This window comes from Oxyura jamaicensis, chromosome 4, assembly GCF_011077185.1.
Source record: "Oxyura jamaicensis isolate SHBP4307 breed ruddy duck chromosome 4, BPBGC_Ojam_1.0, whole genome shotgun sequence".
Classification (NCBI taxonomy): Eukaryota; Metazoa; Chordata; class Aves; order Anseriformes; family Anatidae; genus Oxyura; species Oxyura jamaicensis.
Window position 1 is genome coordinate 45,107,622 of NC_048896.1, and position 15,418 is coordinate 45,123,039.

Here is a 15,418-nt window from a genome sequence, read left to right on the forward strand (position 1 = left end):
CGTCAGGCTTTAGTCAGGAACAATAGCAGGCTGCTAGGAACAGCTTCACCCAAGAAAGCAGAGTCACCATTCCCTGCATATACAAATGACCGAGTGGGTAATTAACACCATCCCCTAAAACACAGCCCTTTGCCAAACTACTTGCAGCATAACTCCAGGTTTAAAAGCCAGAACTTCCACAGAGAGCAGTCATCCCTCTGTGCTGAGCTCTCCAAGTACACCAGGCAAGGCTCCAACCCATTTCTCTCCAACAAATACTTTACTTATGGCCCATTCGTCCCCTCCCCTTCCACATTCAAGGGCCTCCTGACTCTCCTTGCACCCCTCAGGCCCCAGCACCTCTGCCCTCTGACTCCTCTACACCAGGGGTCCAACAAAACGACACCTCAACTCTGCCTGCACTTCTGTTCCTTCCCACTTTGTTCCTCAGACCGTGCATCTCCTCTTAGCACCTCCTCCTTTTTACCTTCTTCATCTCCACGCCTCTCTCCTCCTTTTATTCTTTCAGAGTAACAGGGTTTGTAAAACTGCATTGAGAGAATGAAGAGACATATTCTATTACTTGCTCATAACATGCCTGGTATTATATTTTCCCAGTTTCACCCCCGCCACCCTCCCACTACTTCCTTGATTCCTCATCCAAAAAATTCTGTAACATCTCACTCAAAAGCTTTTTGTTTTATATAACATGTAAAATACCAAAGCAAGCTTAGCCAACAAATGGAATTCATTAAAATAACTATGCAAAGCTCTCAAGCACTTATTTAGGAATGACTTTATTAAAAATAAAATTACATTGAAACAAATTCTGAAGTAATTTTTAGAAATAAAGACATTTTCATTCAGAAATAGCCATCCATTTATATAAACGTACATTTTTCAATAAGGCATTTGGGATGCTTCCTCCTCCAATAAAAAAAAAAAAAGGGAAGGGAAGGATAAATTTACAACGCAAACCAAATCTGCTGCCACTTTACTTACAGTTTACCAAAGATGGCAACACAGTTTTGAAAACACAAAAATTGCATTGCTATTGTTTAGTTACTTTTGTGGCATCCTACAACAACTTCAGTGCATCTGGAAGCAGTGAAAGGCAGGTCTGTATTGTCATTTCCAACAACATTTTGTATTCAGGCAGACGTTGACATGGCTGCACCATCACATCGCTATTTTGAGCTTGTCACACTATGCGGTGTTTGATTATAGGTATCACCAAAAATTACACCTTCAAAGTGCTATTTGTAGGAGGATAATTCTCAAAGTTGACATTTTAAACTAAATCCAGCAGGCAAGACACAAATATATAATTCCACATACTAGGAGATTATGTGAATCATCTCTTATTTGGAATCTTTAAAAAATAACAATAAAATACTAAAGTGCTTTTCAAATATGTCCTCATGATTAAAAGGACAGATATTTTATATGTCATTAGTTGCACACTAACATCATTATGTGTTTATAGAGGCATTTCAACAGAAAGATAAATATTATGAGCATTTAACTTTAGCTTTCAAATTAAGCATTTAAGGATTTCCAGTCAAAAATCCCAACTGTACAATATTCATTGGAAAATATAAAGCTAAAGAAATAAATGTTTATTACTCCAATTAAGTCAGCTTTTAGTGCAAGTTAATTAGCAATGGTAGCAAACTCAACTTCTTATTGTGCAATTTGGTTTTCAAACATTTCATACCAAATAAACAAACAAACAAAAAAACATCCACAAGCATTGGCTAACCTATACAGTAAAAACCTAAGATTTTATAAGAACGGGAAGTTCTCACAAAAACAGTGGGGTACCAGACCAACCAAATTCATTATTCAGAAACTAAGCCACTGTGTTATTTACAACAGCTAAGGAAAAGCTAAATAGAAACCCAAAGTATCTTACAGTCTTTGCTAGGCACAGTTGGCTTTAAAACTTTCAGTTTAAAAGTGACAGAAACAGAGCTAATTTAAAACTTATGGATTGAATCTTCTTTTGCATTTTAGGTTTAATTTCTGCTACAGAATTCCCAATTTCACTTTACAGTCTATTTCACATTCCAGTCTTGTAAACTTGACATAAGGAGCACTGCTAGTATTTTCTATATTTCCAATAAGGAAAAAGAATCCTTAGAAAATCACATACGTATTTATTTTATCTAATATGAAACTCTGATAGCTCAAAAGGTATATATAAAGAGATTTAAGGACTGTTAAGAAAATTATGTAAAGGTTGATTGTTACACATCCCTCAAAGACTACTTTAGACATTTGAGAGATTTTTTTATTTAAATGGCTTTACTGGGTGCCCCATTCTGAAATACCTAACAGGTTTCCCTGATGCTCGTTCTGACAGTGGTCAACAGCCCCAAAATTCTGCATGAAAAAAGAGTAAGGTCCTGTCATATTACTTTCATATGTACTACAGATCTTTTTACTGCATTTGGAAGATACCAAAGAGACATCCTCTATAGTCAGACCTCAAGTTTGTCAGATTCCTCATTTTATATGCCTAAGTGTTTAAGACCTATGTCCATAGTGTCATATTGATGCACATTTGACACAAGACTCCAGTTCTCAAAACCAAAAAGGTTATGGCAGTACTATCCTCACTGCCCATACAGGAAAATCCTGAGTGCAAGCCCCAACTTCAGGATTACCCACGCAGAGGTCTCCCTGGTGAGCAGGCTGTTGGTCTCATCCAGGCTGCAGCCAGAGAACAAACCATCACTTCTGACGTGGGGAAAACAATGAATGCGAAGTGACAGCACAGATGTAGTCTTGAGTATCTGGCACCAGAGAAAACAGGCTTCTGCTTTGTGTTAGGGAAATCAGCTCTTACGTTTAGGAATAAAACATTTGCACCCAGAGGCTGCACACTCTTTTCACACACCCAGGTTAAGAACGTGGTATGTCCAAGGATTTGTTTGACCTCCAAGTGAGCCCGGCATGTGCATTTTTTTTTTTTTTTGAGTTGGTACATGCATGTCATTTTTACAGTGAGCCCTGATAGTCAAGGAAGTTTGGGTCCAGGAATCGGGACTGAGTTCCTCCAGTCTACACCTATGACTTCCTCACAAGGAAGAATGCTCCAAGGTTACAACAAGTATCATTTAGTCCTTCGGAAAAAAGATTTGTTGTTATTTAGGCTCTGCTAGTATGTTTCTTTATACAGAAAAGGCTAATACTCTGTTAATTGTTAATTCTTCTGATATTAGACAATGTCCTTAACATATCTGGTAAGTTAAATGTTCACATTCTGCTTTTACCAAAATAATAATCATTATTCATTACAGCATCAACAGATGTTTTGGACCATTTTTCCATAATTAACATTTGACAAATGGACAGTATTAGCTTAACAGACAGAGGGCTCAAGCCCAGAAAGTTTTAGTATCAAATTGCAAACTATATAGTCAGTTCATCTGTGGAATGCAACAGCTAACCAAAAGAATGTTTTCTTTCCAGAACTGTAAATGGATCTTTCTCACTGATATGAAATGAAAGTCTACACAGTCACCGTTTTTCTGGTAAGAAGTTATCTGCATAAGCTGGAAAGAAAATAAAGCTGGAATTAAAAAGTGCAGTATTTCTTTGTTTCATCGTTTGTGATGCTGTATCATCTCTTCAAAGCTATTATTTTGAATGGACATGGAGCTAACGTTAGACCAAACCTTCCCTCCATAGATGGTTTTGTAGCATTTTCAGGGTACACAAAGGTAAAACTTTGCATTAGACTTGCAAAAATTAAGAACAGCTCCATTTTTGCCAACTGCTCTCCCATGCACACACGTTTACCTAAAGAACAGTTAGAAAGAGATGTGTTACTGTTTTATGCTGTTGATCCATCTGTTAATACACATGCAACTCCTAGTCTAGCATATCCCAAACACAGAATTGCTCAAGCTATGAGTAAGTTACAGACTTCAAAAGCTTTGGTCCCCAGTATTTGAGTCTGAATTTTGCTTAGGTTTACTGCTTGATATAAGCAGCATTTACATCCGTAGGAAAAGTATTGTCAAAGTAAGATTCATCATTTCCCATTTCTGCCTGGCAACCGGAGCTCTGAGGAACCCAACCTATTTTTCAAGCCACCAAACGAAATAATAAAACAAGCTCTGTAGTAAGTCCTGTGAGTCCTTTTAAATCTCACACCTCTGAGGCCCTCTGCTTGAAAAACACCACCAGCCCCAAGTAGCTAATGACTGTGTGTGGATATCTTACCCATTCCAAAAGGAATGAATGCCTCTTTCTTAATTAGCTGGCCATTTTCATCCAGAAATCTTGTTGGCTGAAAGTCATCCGGGTTCTCCCAAATATTAGGATCTCTGTGCACTGACCACAAGTTGGGCACAATCACGCTGCCCTTAGGAATAGTATATCCCTGAAGCACTTTAAACAAAAGCACAAAGACAGAGGATCTGACAAACTGCTAGAAGCAAACACAGATGACTTATTAAAAAAGAAGACTAGAAAACACCACAAAAATGAGACATAACCCCAGCTGTGGGTTGCCAATGTAGCAGGAGCTTGAGGCAAAGGTGGCTGCTGCTAGCCTCGCCGGGTCAGCATCACGCAGGCCAGAGCAGCTAGAAAGAGACCAAGCTAGGCAACAGCTCCCTGCAGGGAAAAGGCAGATGGAGAAGAGTAACATGACTGAGGCTTCTCAAGGCCTCTGACAGCTGCAGCAGCAGTCAAAAACGCATGCTGCTGAATGGAAGCGTTGTGACCCAGTTTCCTCCCGATCCTGTGCTGCCACAGAGCCCCAGCACAGCGAAGATGGAGATAAAGAAGAAGGATGGGTTTTGAACTGTAAGCACAAAAGGGTTTTGAAGCGACTAGCCTCATTTCAGCTTGCTGCACCTCACTGCCCTGCAAGCAAAAACATTAAAAAAGCAAATCAATTCAGTACTGGATTTGAAAGCCAAGTACTGCTACCTCCCACTGACTTAAACCAGTTCTCAGCTATGTTTACAAAAACATAGCCAACAAAGAGACTTTGAAAAGAATATTTATTATAGTTTTCTGTATGGTACATGCCCTTCAGCTCTAGCAAACCAGCTACTTGGAATTAGTATTTTCAGACCTCTGTGTTAGATAGCCAAAAATAACTCTGCTGTTCTGATACAAAGGTGGCCTCTCAGCTTTTAACTACCACTATGCACATTAATTAACACAAACTGACCTCTGGAAAAGAAACTCTAAATTAGAAAACTTCTGGATGTTACGTCAGACATGCTGCTTACCTAGGTGATTATCTTGAGCCCACCCACTCTCTAAATGGCATTTTTTACATGAGGCCTTTGTAAATTCTCACCAGATGTCCCATGAGATTTTCACCCACAAAAGAAACGCTGTATTAACAAGTCTCTGCAAATGCTTACCAGTGGTTTTTGAAGCCATTCGAGGAATCGAAAGGGGAACCACTGCAGTCATCCTCTGCACTTCCAAAATGGTTGCCTCTGTGAAGGGCATTTGAGCCTTGTGGGTAAGAGAGGGAACTTTGTCACATCCTAGAACTGCTTCAATTTCTGCATGAACCTTCTCTATTCAAAGGGAGTGAAAAAAATAAAAAAGATGCACAATATGTGAGAAGGCATAATCTCAATTTCACTTGTCTATGCTTCATTGTTTACACAGATTTGTCAAAAACTGCAATACATGATTTCCTAGCAGAAATAGCTATGCCAGCAGAAGCCTACAGAACAGTCTCATTTAAGAGAAAAACAACCAAGCACAATCTCAACAACTGTCCAGAGTAAAGCTACTGACAGGACTGGCACTGATAGCACTGCTGTATTGCATAAGTACAGGAAAAGTTCTGCTCCAGATCCAACTGTAATAGTAACCGTAGTTTGCCATTTAACTATACAGTAACTTGAATGGTGAAAGCATCCAGTTTCTGGCCAGAATTAAAAAAGAACAAAGATAGACTGCATGCACTGCATGCGCCAGCTGGTCTCTGGTCCCTGAAAAAAAAGTCAGTTCTCTAAACTGGAAAAGGTGGTGAAGAGATTGGCAAGATTTCAATGTAGTTGCTTTGGATACTCCATTCTGGAGCAGGTATTCTGGTGCTGTTACTGCATGCATTACAGACATGCAGCTCACTCTTGCTGTTTCCTACTTTCTGTTCACAGAACCCAAACTCAGCTACTTCCCAGTTCACCAGGAAGGCATCAGATGTTCCTTCCCCCACACAGCCCTTCTGCAAAGGAAAAACATAAATTAATGAGCTAATCTCCACTCTCATCCTTGTAAAGCAAAAAGGGTCAAAGTATTTGTTTGCCCCTTTCTTCTCACTAAAGGCTCAGCACAAGAAGTTCTATTAAAAGAAGTTTCCAAGATGCAAGACTTCCTTCACCCTTGGACTGGATTCTGCTGATTTTATTCCAGGGAACTTGGAACGTGGCTACACAACAAAAGACGAACTTGAAAGATGGGAAGACACCAAAATTAGCCTTTCACCCAAAATAAAAAGTCAGTTCTTATGTCCCACCCTTGATATCCTGAATATTTTGTGGTTGTCCAGTTTCTCTTTTCCAAGATATGGAATCCAGGCTTCTGAGAGTTCAAAGTGTTTGCTCTTCTCTCTCCCTAGTGCCGACTCCAGATTAAATAAAAGCCCAGTGCAAAAAGCTTCCTGTTTTCAGAGACAGAGAAGCACCCCAAAATGCTGTATGGGCTGTGTTCAAGGAACACGTGCTGCCACCTATTGGGTTTGCTAGGAAAACAAGTTCTCCTACGAAGAACACACACACACACACACACAAAAAAAAAAAAAAAAAGGTAAGAGGTCTGTTAATGGTGTGGCCCTTGGGTACCTGCTCCACTACAGTTCATGTATTTAAAAATCTCACAGATCTTCTGAAGTCCAGGGCCAAAACCAAGTCAGGGAACAGACCGAAACAAAGTACTCTCTGCCGCCTCCATCCACGCACATGGAGGAGTGAGTATGCACTCACACATATCCCTCTTCTCTTTCCCATGTAAAAAGGAAAACTGCCTACCACAGACAAATACATACTTCCCGATTTCCCCCCACCCCAAACAGCCCTTCATTTGTCTTTCCAGAAAGTATCTGTCTGCATCATTCGCTACTGCTGGAAGTTACGCATTGCTTGTATTTCCTGTAGAAAATAAGACAAACATTGACAGAGAGGAAAAAAAAAAAGGAAAAAGAAAGAAAGAAAGAAAAAAAAAAAACACCACCACCACAAAACCCTTCCAGATATCTCTTGTGTAATTTAGAACATATCTAATTCTTGTAACTGCCTATCAAGTCAAGCAGTGATAACCCAGGATCATTAAAAAAGCAGAAGAATGAGCCCATGCGATACTGTTTCAAATTTGTCCTTTGTGAACCTTGTCTGCCGTATACTGAAGTGATACCCTACTTTGCAACCTTTGCTCAACAATTTGTTTTGACACAGATTATTTGTACAACAAACTATGATCTTGACCTACTTAAAGAGGTTATTCCAGACAGATAGGGGCTGTAAACAATATCTATTTGCTAACTTGTAAAGCAACTGATGTACCTGAAAACCTCAAAATCTCAGGTACTTGATAAAAGTATTCCTGGTTTATATTGTTCTTAAATAATTAAAGTTTTACCCTTCTTCCCTCTAGGTTAGCAAGAAATCTTGACAAAGTGAAAGTGCTTCACTATTATAAACTGAAGTAGAATTACCCAGGTAGAACCTGTCCATCTTGCCAAGGTTTCCATTCTGCATACACCTGACAATCCTTCTAGTAGAAAGTACTTGCTATGTAGAACTTTAGAAGAAGCTGAAAATAAATTAATAAATCATTTGTTTTATTTTGCTTACATTCAACACATTAACTTTGCTAAACAGTACTAAAAAATGTTGTTCTTCCAACTACATGTGCTGTACCAAGATGTAGCACAGAAAAATATTTAACAAAAATGAATTTTAAGTCTTTGGAAAGTTGATGGAAACTTAAGAATTCCTGAAATATAACTCTAGCAACTACTATTTTAATATTGTAATGTCTCCAATACCACCGGTATTTTTGATATCCACAAGAAACCACAAGATGTTTTGGACAACTCTATCACAAACAGTAACTTGATTATAGCACCATCAAATAATCTGGGTTGCAAGTAACCTCTGGAGGTTATCTGATCCAAACTTCAATATCAAATTTACCTCATTGAGGGCACACATTTGCCTTTTTTCACCCTGTCATCTGCAACCTACCCAACTTCTGTAACTGTTCCCGGCTGATAGGGTAAGGCCTTGCAGCTGACATCATCCACCTCCCTCAGCTGCATCCCAGCTGGCTCAGTGGACTTGTGTAAGCCCAATTTGCTTAAGTGGCATCTAATTTGATCTTCCTCTACAGTGGGTGGTGCTTCACTTCCCCCCTCTCTGTCACTAGGGTCAGGAACCTCCCTGCTCACAGAGGCCTAAAAGCAGACTTTACCACTACATTTTACTACATTGCCACTATAGGTCAGGAATGCCACAATTGCCCAAAAAATTAAGAAAAAAAAAAAAGCCAAAAAAAGCCAAGGTTCACTTGAGTCGCTTGGAAAAGATAGTTGTCCCAAAGCAGAAGAAATACATGGACACAGCATAAAGAGCAGTTTAGATAGTTAGTATACAGCATTAACTTAAAGATCATCATACCAAAGCAGGGTACCTGTCTTTCTATATACCAACCTTTCAAGTTGCATATACATGTGTAGCAGCAGCACTCCTAATGACTTCTATAGTGCGGCTGTTTGCTTCTGAAAATCCATCTAGAGTTTTACATTCTGGAATAAAACACCTAGAATAAACTTAGTCTTACCTTGCACATCTGGATAGAGGGACATGTAGAGCAGGCACCACAAGATCGTGTTGGAAGTTGTATCTGTGCCTGCGATGAACAGGTCACCAATGATAAAAAACAGGTAGTCTTCATTAAAACTGCTCTCCTTGTTGTTCTTTTGCTCTTCCGCATGGAGGAAGTACATATCAATGAAGTCCCTGGGATTTGCCGCATCCAGCGTATCCCTGTGCTGTGCAATTATTTTTTTTAGAAAAGCAGTAATATCTAATTCTGTTTTTCTAAGTTCCCTGAAAGGCCCGAAGGGAAGGTAGTACAGCCACGGGCATATGTTGACCAGGATCATATAGCTGTTCACACTTAGCTCTAGTGCGCGGGCCATGTTCTTCAGCATCGTCTTAAACTCGACATCTTCATAGTTAAAACGCCTGCCAAAGGCCATGGAGCAGATAACATTGGACACCGCATTGCGAATAATAGGAAAAGGATTAAATGCATCCTTTCCGTGCTTCAGCATTTCCTCCTTTATGAACTTCAGCTCCTCTATGATCTTAGGCTCTAAACTATGTCTTCCCACACCAAAATGCCGCAATGTTGACAGAGAGAATTTCCTTTGTTGCTTCCAGACAGGGCCGTAAGGTGCAAAAATAACACCTGGAAGAGAAAGAAACAGTCTGAAACCAAGCTGTTCTGTTTGCAAGAGGAAACAGTCACCCAGGCCTCCAACCCGTAAGCCAGAAGAGAAGGATAAGTTACATGGCAATTCTGTCCCAAGCGTTGGGCTAGGAGCTAGAGGAGGAACACAGCTCTCCCAAAACTTCTTTACAGCAGCCCTGGGAAGCCCTGTCCCATGGCGGAGCAGATCTCCACGCTGCAGCCCGTGGAGGAGCCCCCGGTGGAGCAGGTGGATGTGGCCTGGGGGAGGCTGCGGCCCATGGAGAGCCCCCGCAGGAGCAGGCCCTGCGCCGGAGCTGCAGCCCGTGGAGAGGAGCCCACGCAGGAGCAGGGGTCTGGGGGGAGCTGCTGCCCGTGGGGGACCCGTGCTGGAGCAGTTTGCTCCTGGGGGATGGACCCCGGGGTATGGAGCCGTGTGGGAGCAGTTCCTAAAGAGCTGCTGCCTGTGGGCAGCTCCCACAGGATCAGTTTGGGAAGGACGGCATCCCGCGGGAGGGACCCCATGGGGAGCAGAGGCAGGGAGTGACTGTGAAAGAGCAGTGGAGACAAAGCATCAGGGACTGACCACAGCACAGCTTGTTGGTAATAGATAATACATTTCATTAATCTCCCTATGCTGAGTCTGTTTTGCCAGTTAAGATAACTGTGGAGTGCTCTCCCTGTCCTTATCTCAACCCTTGAGCCCTTTTCATCGTACTTTCTCCCCCTCTTTCCCTTTGAGGAGAAGTAGTAAGAGAGCTGTTGTGGTAGAGCTCAGCTGGTTGGAAGCACCACATCTTTACTAGAACCAATGCTTTTTCTTTAGCTATAATCGAAGTAAGGGATAAGCGTGCTGCAAATACCCAGGGAAGGTGAAGACAGATTCAGAGCCAACATGACTTGCATCTCCACAATTTTGGTGCCTCCAGGCACATGTTCTGCATAATTATATCATTACAAAACACCATTCAACTCCTTAGCTTCATGTAAATATTGCTCATTTACAAACAGAAACACTTCTTGTTAAACTAACAGACCACACCAGAGGTACCGCTGCAAAACCAAAATATACTACCAGCTACTTCTGATGGACTCCTTGGTTAACCTGAGAATGTTTGAAGTCACCAAAACAAGGGCTAGTTTTGCTTTTGTTCTCTTAATGTAGTGACATCATCATTATTATTTTTTTTTTTGAAAATAAAATGTTACTTTATAAAAGCAACATCAATTCTTCTGTCAACTGCAAATCTTAATGCTAAGTTTAAATGGAAGAGAAATGGCCACAAGAAATTGGCAACAGGAAGACGCACCATTTTTCAATACTTAATGTCACCTATGTTTCTATTACGGCTTCATGTTCATAACCCCTAAGACAAAAAGGAGAATAAACAAATAAGAAATCTATAGACAGAAACATAGAAATTTGCAGACACACAAAACAGCTGTACCATGAAGGGTCTGCAATCCCAGAGGTATAATAGTTCAATATAACATAAAGCTGGAAATCTTTAAAGCTGAATTGTCTAATTACGTTATTCGTAGTGTTAACAATGGACTGAAAAATATAAACACCTGACCCAGTTTCAAAAGTCCTAAACAAAATAAGTAGAATGTTAGGATGAGTCAGTACAAGTCGAGAATCAGCCGCATTTCACCCTCTCTGTACAAATACCATCCTTAGAAAATCTATTGAAATGTCTATTATCTGGCACTTTAAAAACAGAACCAAAAACTTTTCAAATCCCATTTTTCATGTAAAATTTCCTGGTAGCACTGGTGTCATCAAATACATGGAAGGGCGGTTAGAGAACAGGTTTATTTGGGGCTGAATTTGCCCAATCAATAACCAACCTGGCTTTTCAGGGCTTGGGGCTGGTGTGGGCTTTGGTTTTGTTTGTTTACAGCAGCATAGCTAAAATTGTTCTAGCGTCTAGCTGCTCTTGCCCTTTCCACCCTCAGTACTTGCTAAACTTATGGGACCTAAAAACATTCACGCACTGTAAAAATTGCACACTGGTAAGATTTATCTGACTAATTGATAAAGCAGTATCCTTAGTCCATCTCTTTTTTTTTTTTTTTAATTCATTTAAAAAAAAATAAAACACATCTATGGTACCTATTTGCTTTTTAATAAATACATTCTAGGTTCCTCACTTTCCTCTTATCTTAATTGGGGTAATTCTAGCACAGCACAAAATCGAAGATAACAAGTCTCAGGCACTTAACCAATGGATTTTCCTGGCCCTGAAAATAAAAGATAAACCAGTTTCTCAATAGAGTAATCATACTGATAAGCCTCTTGCGCTACCCCTCCCAAACTGAAAAAGGAAAAGCAAGTATTCCACAAACATGGAGGTTGTAACGGACCTAAGGATTAAACATGAAGAAATTAACTGCAACATCATCATCGTGTTTAAATTCCCCATGCCCTTCTTTTGCAAACAATAATAATGAACTCTCTTTGACCTATTAAAAAACAAAAAAACACACGAGTATACCCAAGTCTGCATGCAGAAGAGCCACCTGCAAACATCTCGGCAACAGTAACAGGTATAGACCACATACCTAGGGGACCAAACTGCAGTCTGCACTTGGCCATCGCCACCAGGGTAAGAACTGGGGGAGCACGCAGTTATTTCACACCACTGTCAAAGCACCTGCAACTTCTTCTCAGGACAAAGCTGAGATCGTAAAGCCGCAGGACAGCAGCCCGGCTATTCCTCGCAGCGCTGCACGAACACCATTACCGCAAAGAGAGGTAACGCAACCAGGCCTTTCGGTCCTTGGGATGCCGTTCGCTGCACGCACCGCAGCGCTGCCATGCTTCACGCTCACCCATTCGGTCTGCAATCCACGCTAAATGTCAGCACGTTCATTAAGCGGTGAACACTGCAATTAAAGGCAACCTAATTCTGCCCTATCTCCCCGCGCCGCGGTACTGCAGCATCCTGTCTCTGTTAGGCAGGGAGATGCTACTGATGTCGCTCAGGAACCTTACGTATTCGTTAATTTTTCCACAGGAGGGCGAAGCAGGGCCGACAGCCGGGCCCTGCCAGCCTCCCCCCGACACCAACCCCATCCCCCTTACCCTTCTTTCTGGTGATCATGAGGACGATGGGGACGGAGGGGCGGTCGCTGAACACCTCCGCCTTGTGCACCAGCGCCTCCCGCACCGCCCCGAAGGTGTTGAGGACGATGAAGGGGCGGCTGCCCACGAAGAGCCGGAAGATGCTGCCGTACATCTTGGTGAGGCCGGTGAGGAAGACGTGCGGGGAGAAGACGGGGGAGCCCCGGCCGCGGCCCCACACCTCCAGCACCCACCTCCGCAGCAGCGGCGGCGGCAGCAGGGCGAAGGCGAAGTTGCCCACCAGCGGCCAGGGTGCGGGGCCCGGCGGCAGCCCCTGCGGCGCCCCCCTTCGCCTCCGCAGCAGCAGCCAGTAGCAGCCCAGCCAGCACACGGCCACCAGCAGCAGCTCGGTGGCGGTGGGGACCCGCAGCAGCCATGTCCCCGCCGCCATCCCCTCGGGCGGCCTCCCCGCAGCCCCGCTCGGCTCCCCCTAAGATGGCGGAGGCGAGGCCTGCGGCCGCCCGACCGCCCCCGTCTTCTTCCCACCGCCCGCCCCGGGGCCGGGCTGCGCCGCCGTGCGCTGCCAATAAAACCCACAAACGATGGAAATGTGCCCGAGGGATTAGTTCTCGGCGGCTCGGGTGGGGTTCTGGGGCGCATCGGTGTGTAAAGGCGAACGCGAGATTTGACAGTGAGCCCAGGACCTGGCCCGGTTCAAAAATCAAAGGGGGGCTGCGGCCCGCTGCGCTGAGGGTCGCTGAGGGTGGGGGTTGCAAAAGCATTTATGAAAATACCGACCAAAATCTCCCCAAGGAGGGTTAGGGCACCTATCGCAATGAAGTAGCTCCTCTCGTTGTCCTCCTCCAACACTGTTATAATTTAATTATAATTTAAGTCACGTTTGAATAAATGTCAGCAGGTCTGTCTCATAAACAGTCAGTGACTTCTCACACTTGTGAGAAATGACTCATGTTCAAACACCATTTATCTAAAGTGGCATTCTTTTTTAATCTATTTTTTTATTGGGCTTTAGATGAAAACGTGGAACTATAGACCATCCTTCTTCCCTTACCACATACTAAAGCTTATTGGTCCTGTGTAAGACACAAACTTTATCCTGTATTCGTATCGCCAAGGACTACAAGGAGCACAGCTCCAAATAACTGCTCTTGGTGGATGCAGGACCACACACAAAGGCTTTGTGGTCCTAGATAGTCCTCTTAACGGGAAGGTGCCTTTAGTTCTCATCCTTCCCCACAAGAACCTGCAAGAACCTGGGTTTTATGGGGAAGGGGGGGGGCAGTACCCTTGTCCCTCTGAAATTACATCTCAATGTATTTTTTTTTTTTTTTCCCTAAACTAAAATTTAATACCTGCAAAGGGAGGTGGGTGCTAATCCATGGTCTTCAAAACCATTTGCAGGAGTATCGGTGATTTTAGTAAGTGCTTTTCATTCTCCCTCATGAAAAGGAAGAAAACACAGGGCAAAATGCAAGTACACCACCTTTAAAAGTGACTACCAACAACAAAAAAGCAGTACTTGCCATTGAATTCTTTTTTTTTCCTTAATAGTTGAACATTTGAGGAAAAGATGACAAGCAGCTCTTGGCCAACCTTAAAAAGGTTTTATTGCAATAATACAGAAGTTACAGGAATGTTGGACATAGGTAAAACTTCAAAGGGTCAAGGTCAGGTTTTCTCCCAGCAATTAAGGCAAGTGGATGTAGACTCTTTTAATATCAACAGCAAGCATGTTTTACTAGCCACTGAGGAAACAAAGTGGAAACTAAGATCACATTTGAATTAGCATAAAGCAGAACAGAATGCAGATTTTTTTTCATCCGTATTTGGCAGAAATTCAGCGGTTAATTACAACATGCACAAAAAAAAAGAGGACATCTATTAGAAAGATACAGCATGAGGTAACATGAAAATTTAGCTGAATTAAGGAAAGTTGAATCAGTCTCAGGAAAAGCTTTATGTTCTGCAGGCTGAAAATAAACTAAGCTATTCAGCATGACTGAAAGAAGCATTAGTTTGCTTTACATGAAGTTTGCTTTACATTAGTTTTCTTCACATAAAAGTAATCTAGTCTCACTTCCTTCTCAGCCTTCTCATTTGAGAAGTGACTAAAATTCTCCTTCACCCCAGATACAATTGAAAGATTGGTTTCAGCAGCACATGGCCACTTCTAGCTTGCTCAGAGGTTAAATTTCACATTAATTTTGATAAAGTATTTTTGTAATTTTAAGAGACTTTACTAATCAAATGTAAACTTTACTCTGAAATATTAAATGGATGTAGAATATTTTAAAATAACAGTTGTTGGAACAATAAAGTCAAATTTGTTCCAAATAAGATTAGAACCAAATAGCCTCATTTTAAAACAAAAGTTAACAGCAAAATAACTGATTACTTTCTTAATAACCTATTATACCCGTACAAACTACATGTAGAAGCTTTAGCACTACAATGCTTTCCTTAGAAATCATTCCTCCCTAGTCCCACTATTAGTGGGATTAAAAATATATATATATAAAACTCCCATTTACTTATATGCCTAAGGAAAAATCCATTCCTCAAACTGTTTTGCCCTCAATCGCGTAATCAAAGCATTTGCTGATTCTGCTTTTAACAAGCAAAATCTTCCTGAAACAAGCAAACAACCCCACCAAAGTAAATAAATAAAATCATTAAGTACTTAAAGATTAAAGAAATATGAATTGAACTAAAGATAGCCAAATTACAGAATTAAGGCCAAAGCAGAACTTGAAATTTAAAGTAAGCCCTCAAAACCAATATATTCCTTTCTCAAATTTTATCTTAGCCTTTGAATCCTATCAACACTTAATAGATGACTATATGACAGTCAACAGCCTATGTTGTCAACAGCTATGTAGTTGCTGTCTTAAC

The 15,418-nt window shown here is 41.6% G+C and overlaps 1 protein-coding gene across 1 annotated transcript; it reads right to left on the bottom strand.

The window, feature by feature from the left end:
* Window positions 1-760: 760 nt before the first annotated feature.
* Window positions 761-12,988, bottom strand: LOC118166010 (cytochrome P450 2U1). The gene is made up of 5 exons (XM_035324508.1): window positions 12,527-12,988; window positions 8,806-9,438; window positions 5,373-5,534; window positions 4,213-4,380; window positions 761-3,786 (listed from the first exon to the last, which is right to left on the bottom strand). Exons 1-5 carry the CDS (start codon window positions 12,954-12,956, stop codon window positions 3,608-3,610), a joined length of 1,572 nt encoding a protein of 523 aa, XP_035180399.1. The 5' UTR covers window positions 12,957-12,988; the 3' UTR covers window positions 761-3,607.
* Between the last annotated feature and the right edge of the window lie 2,430 nt (window positions 12,989-15,418).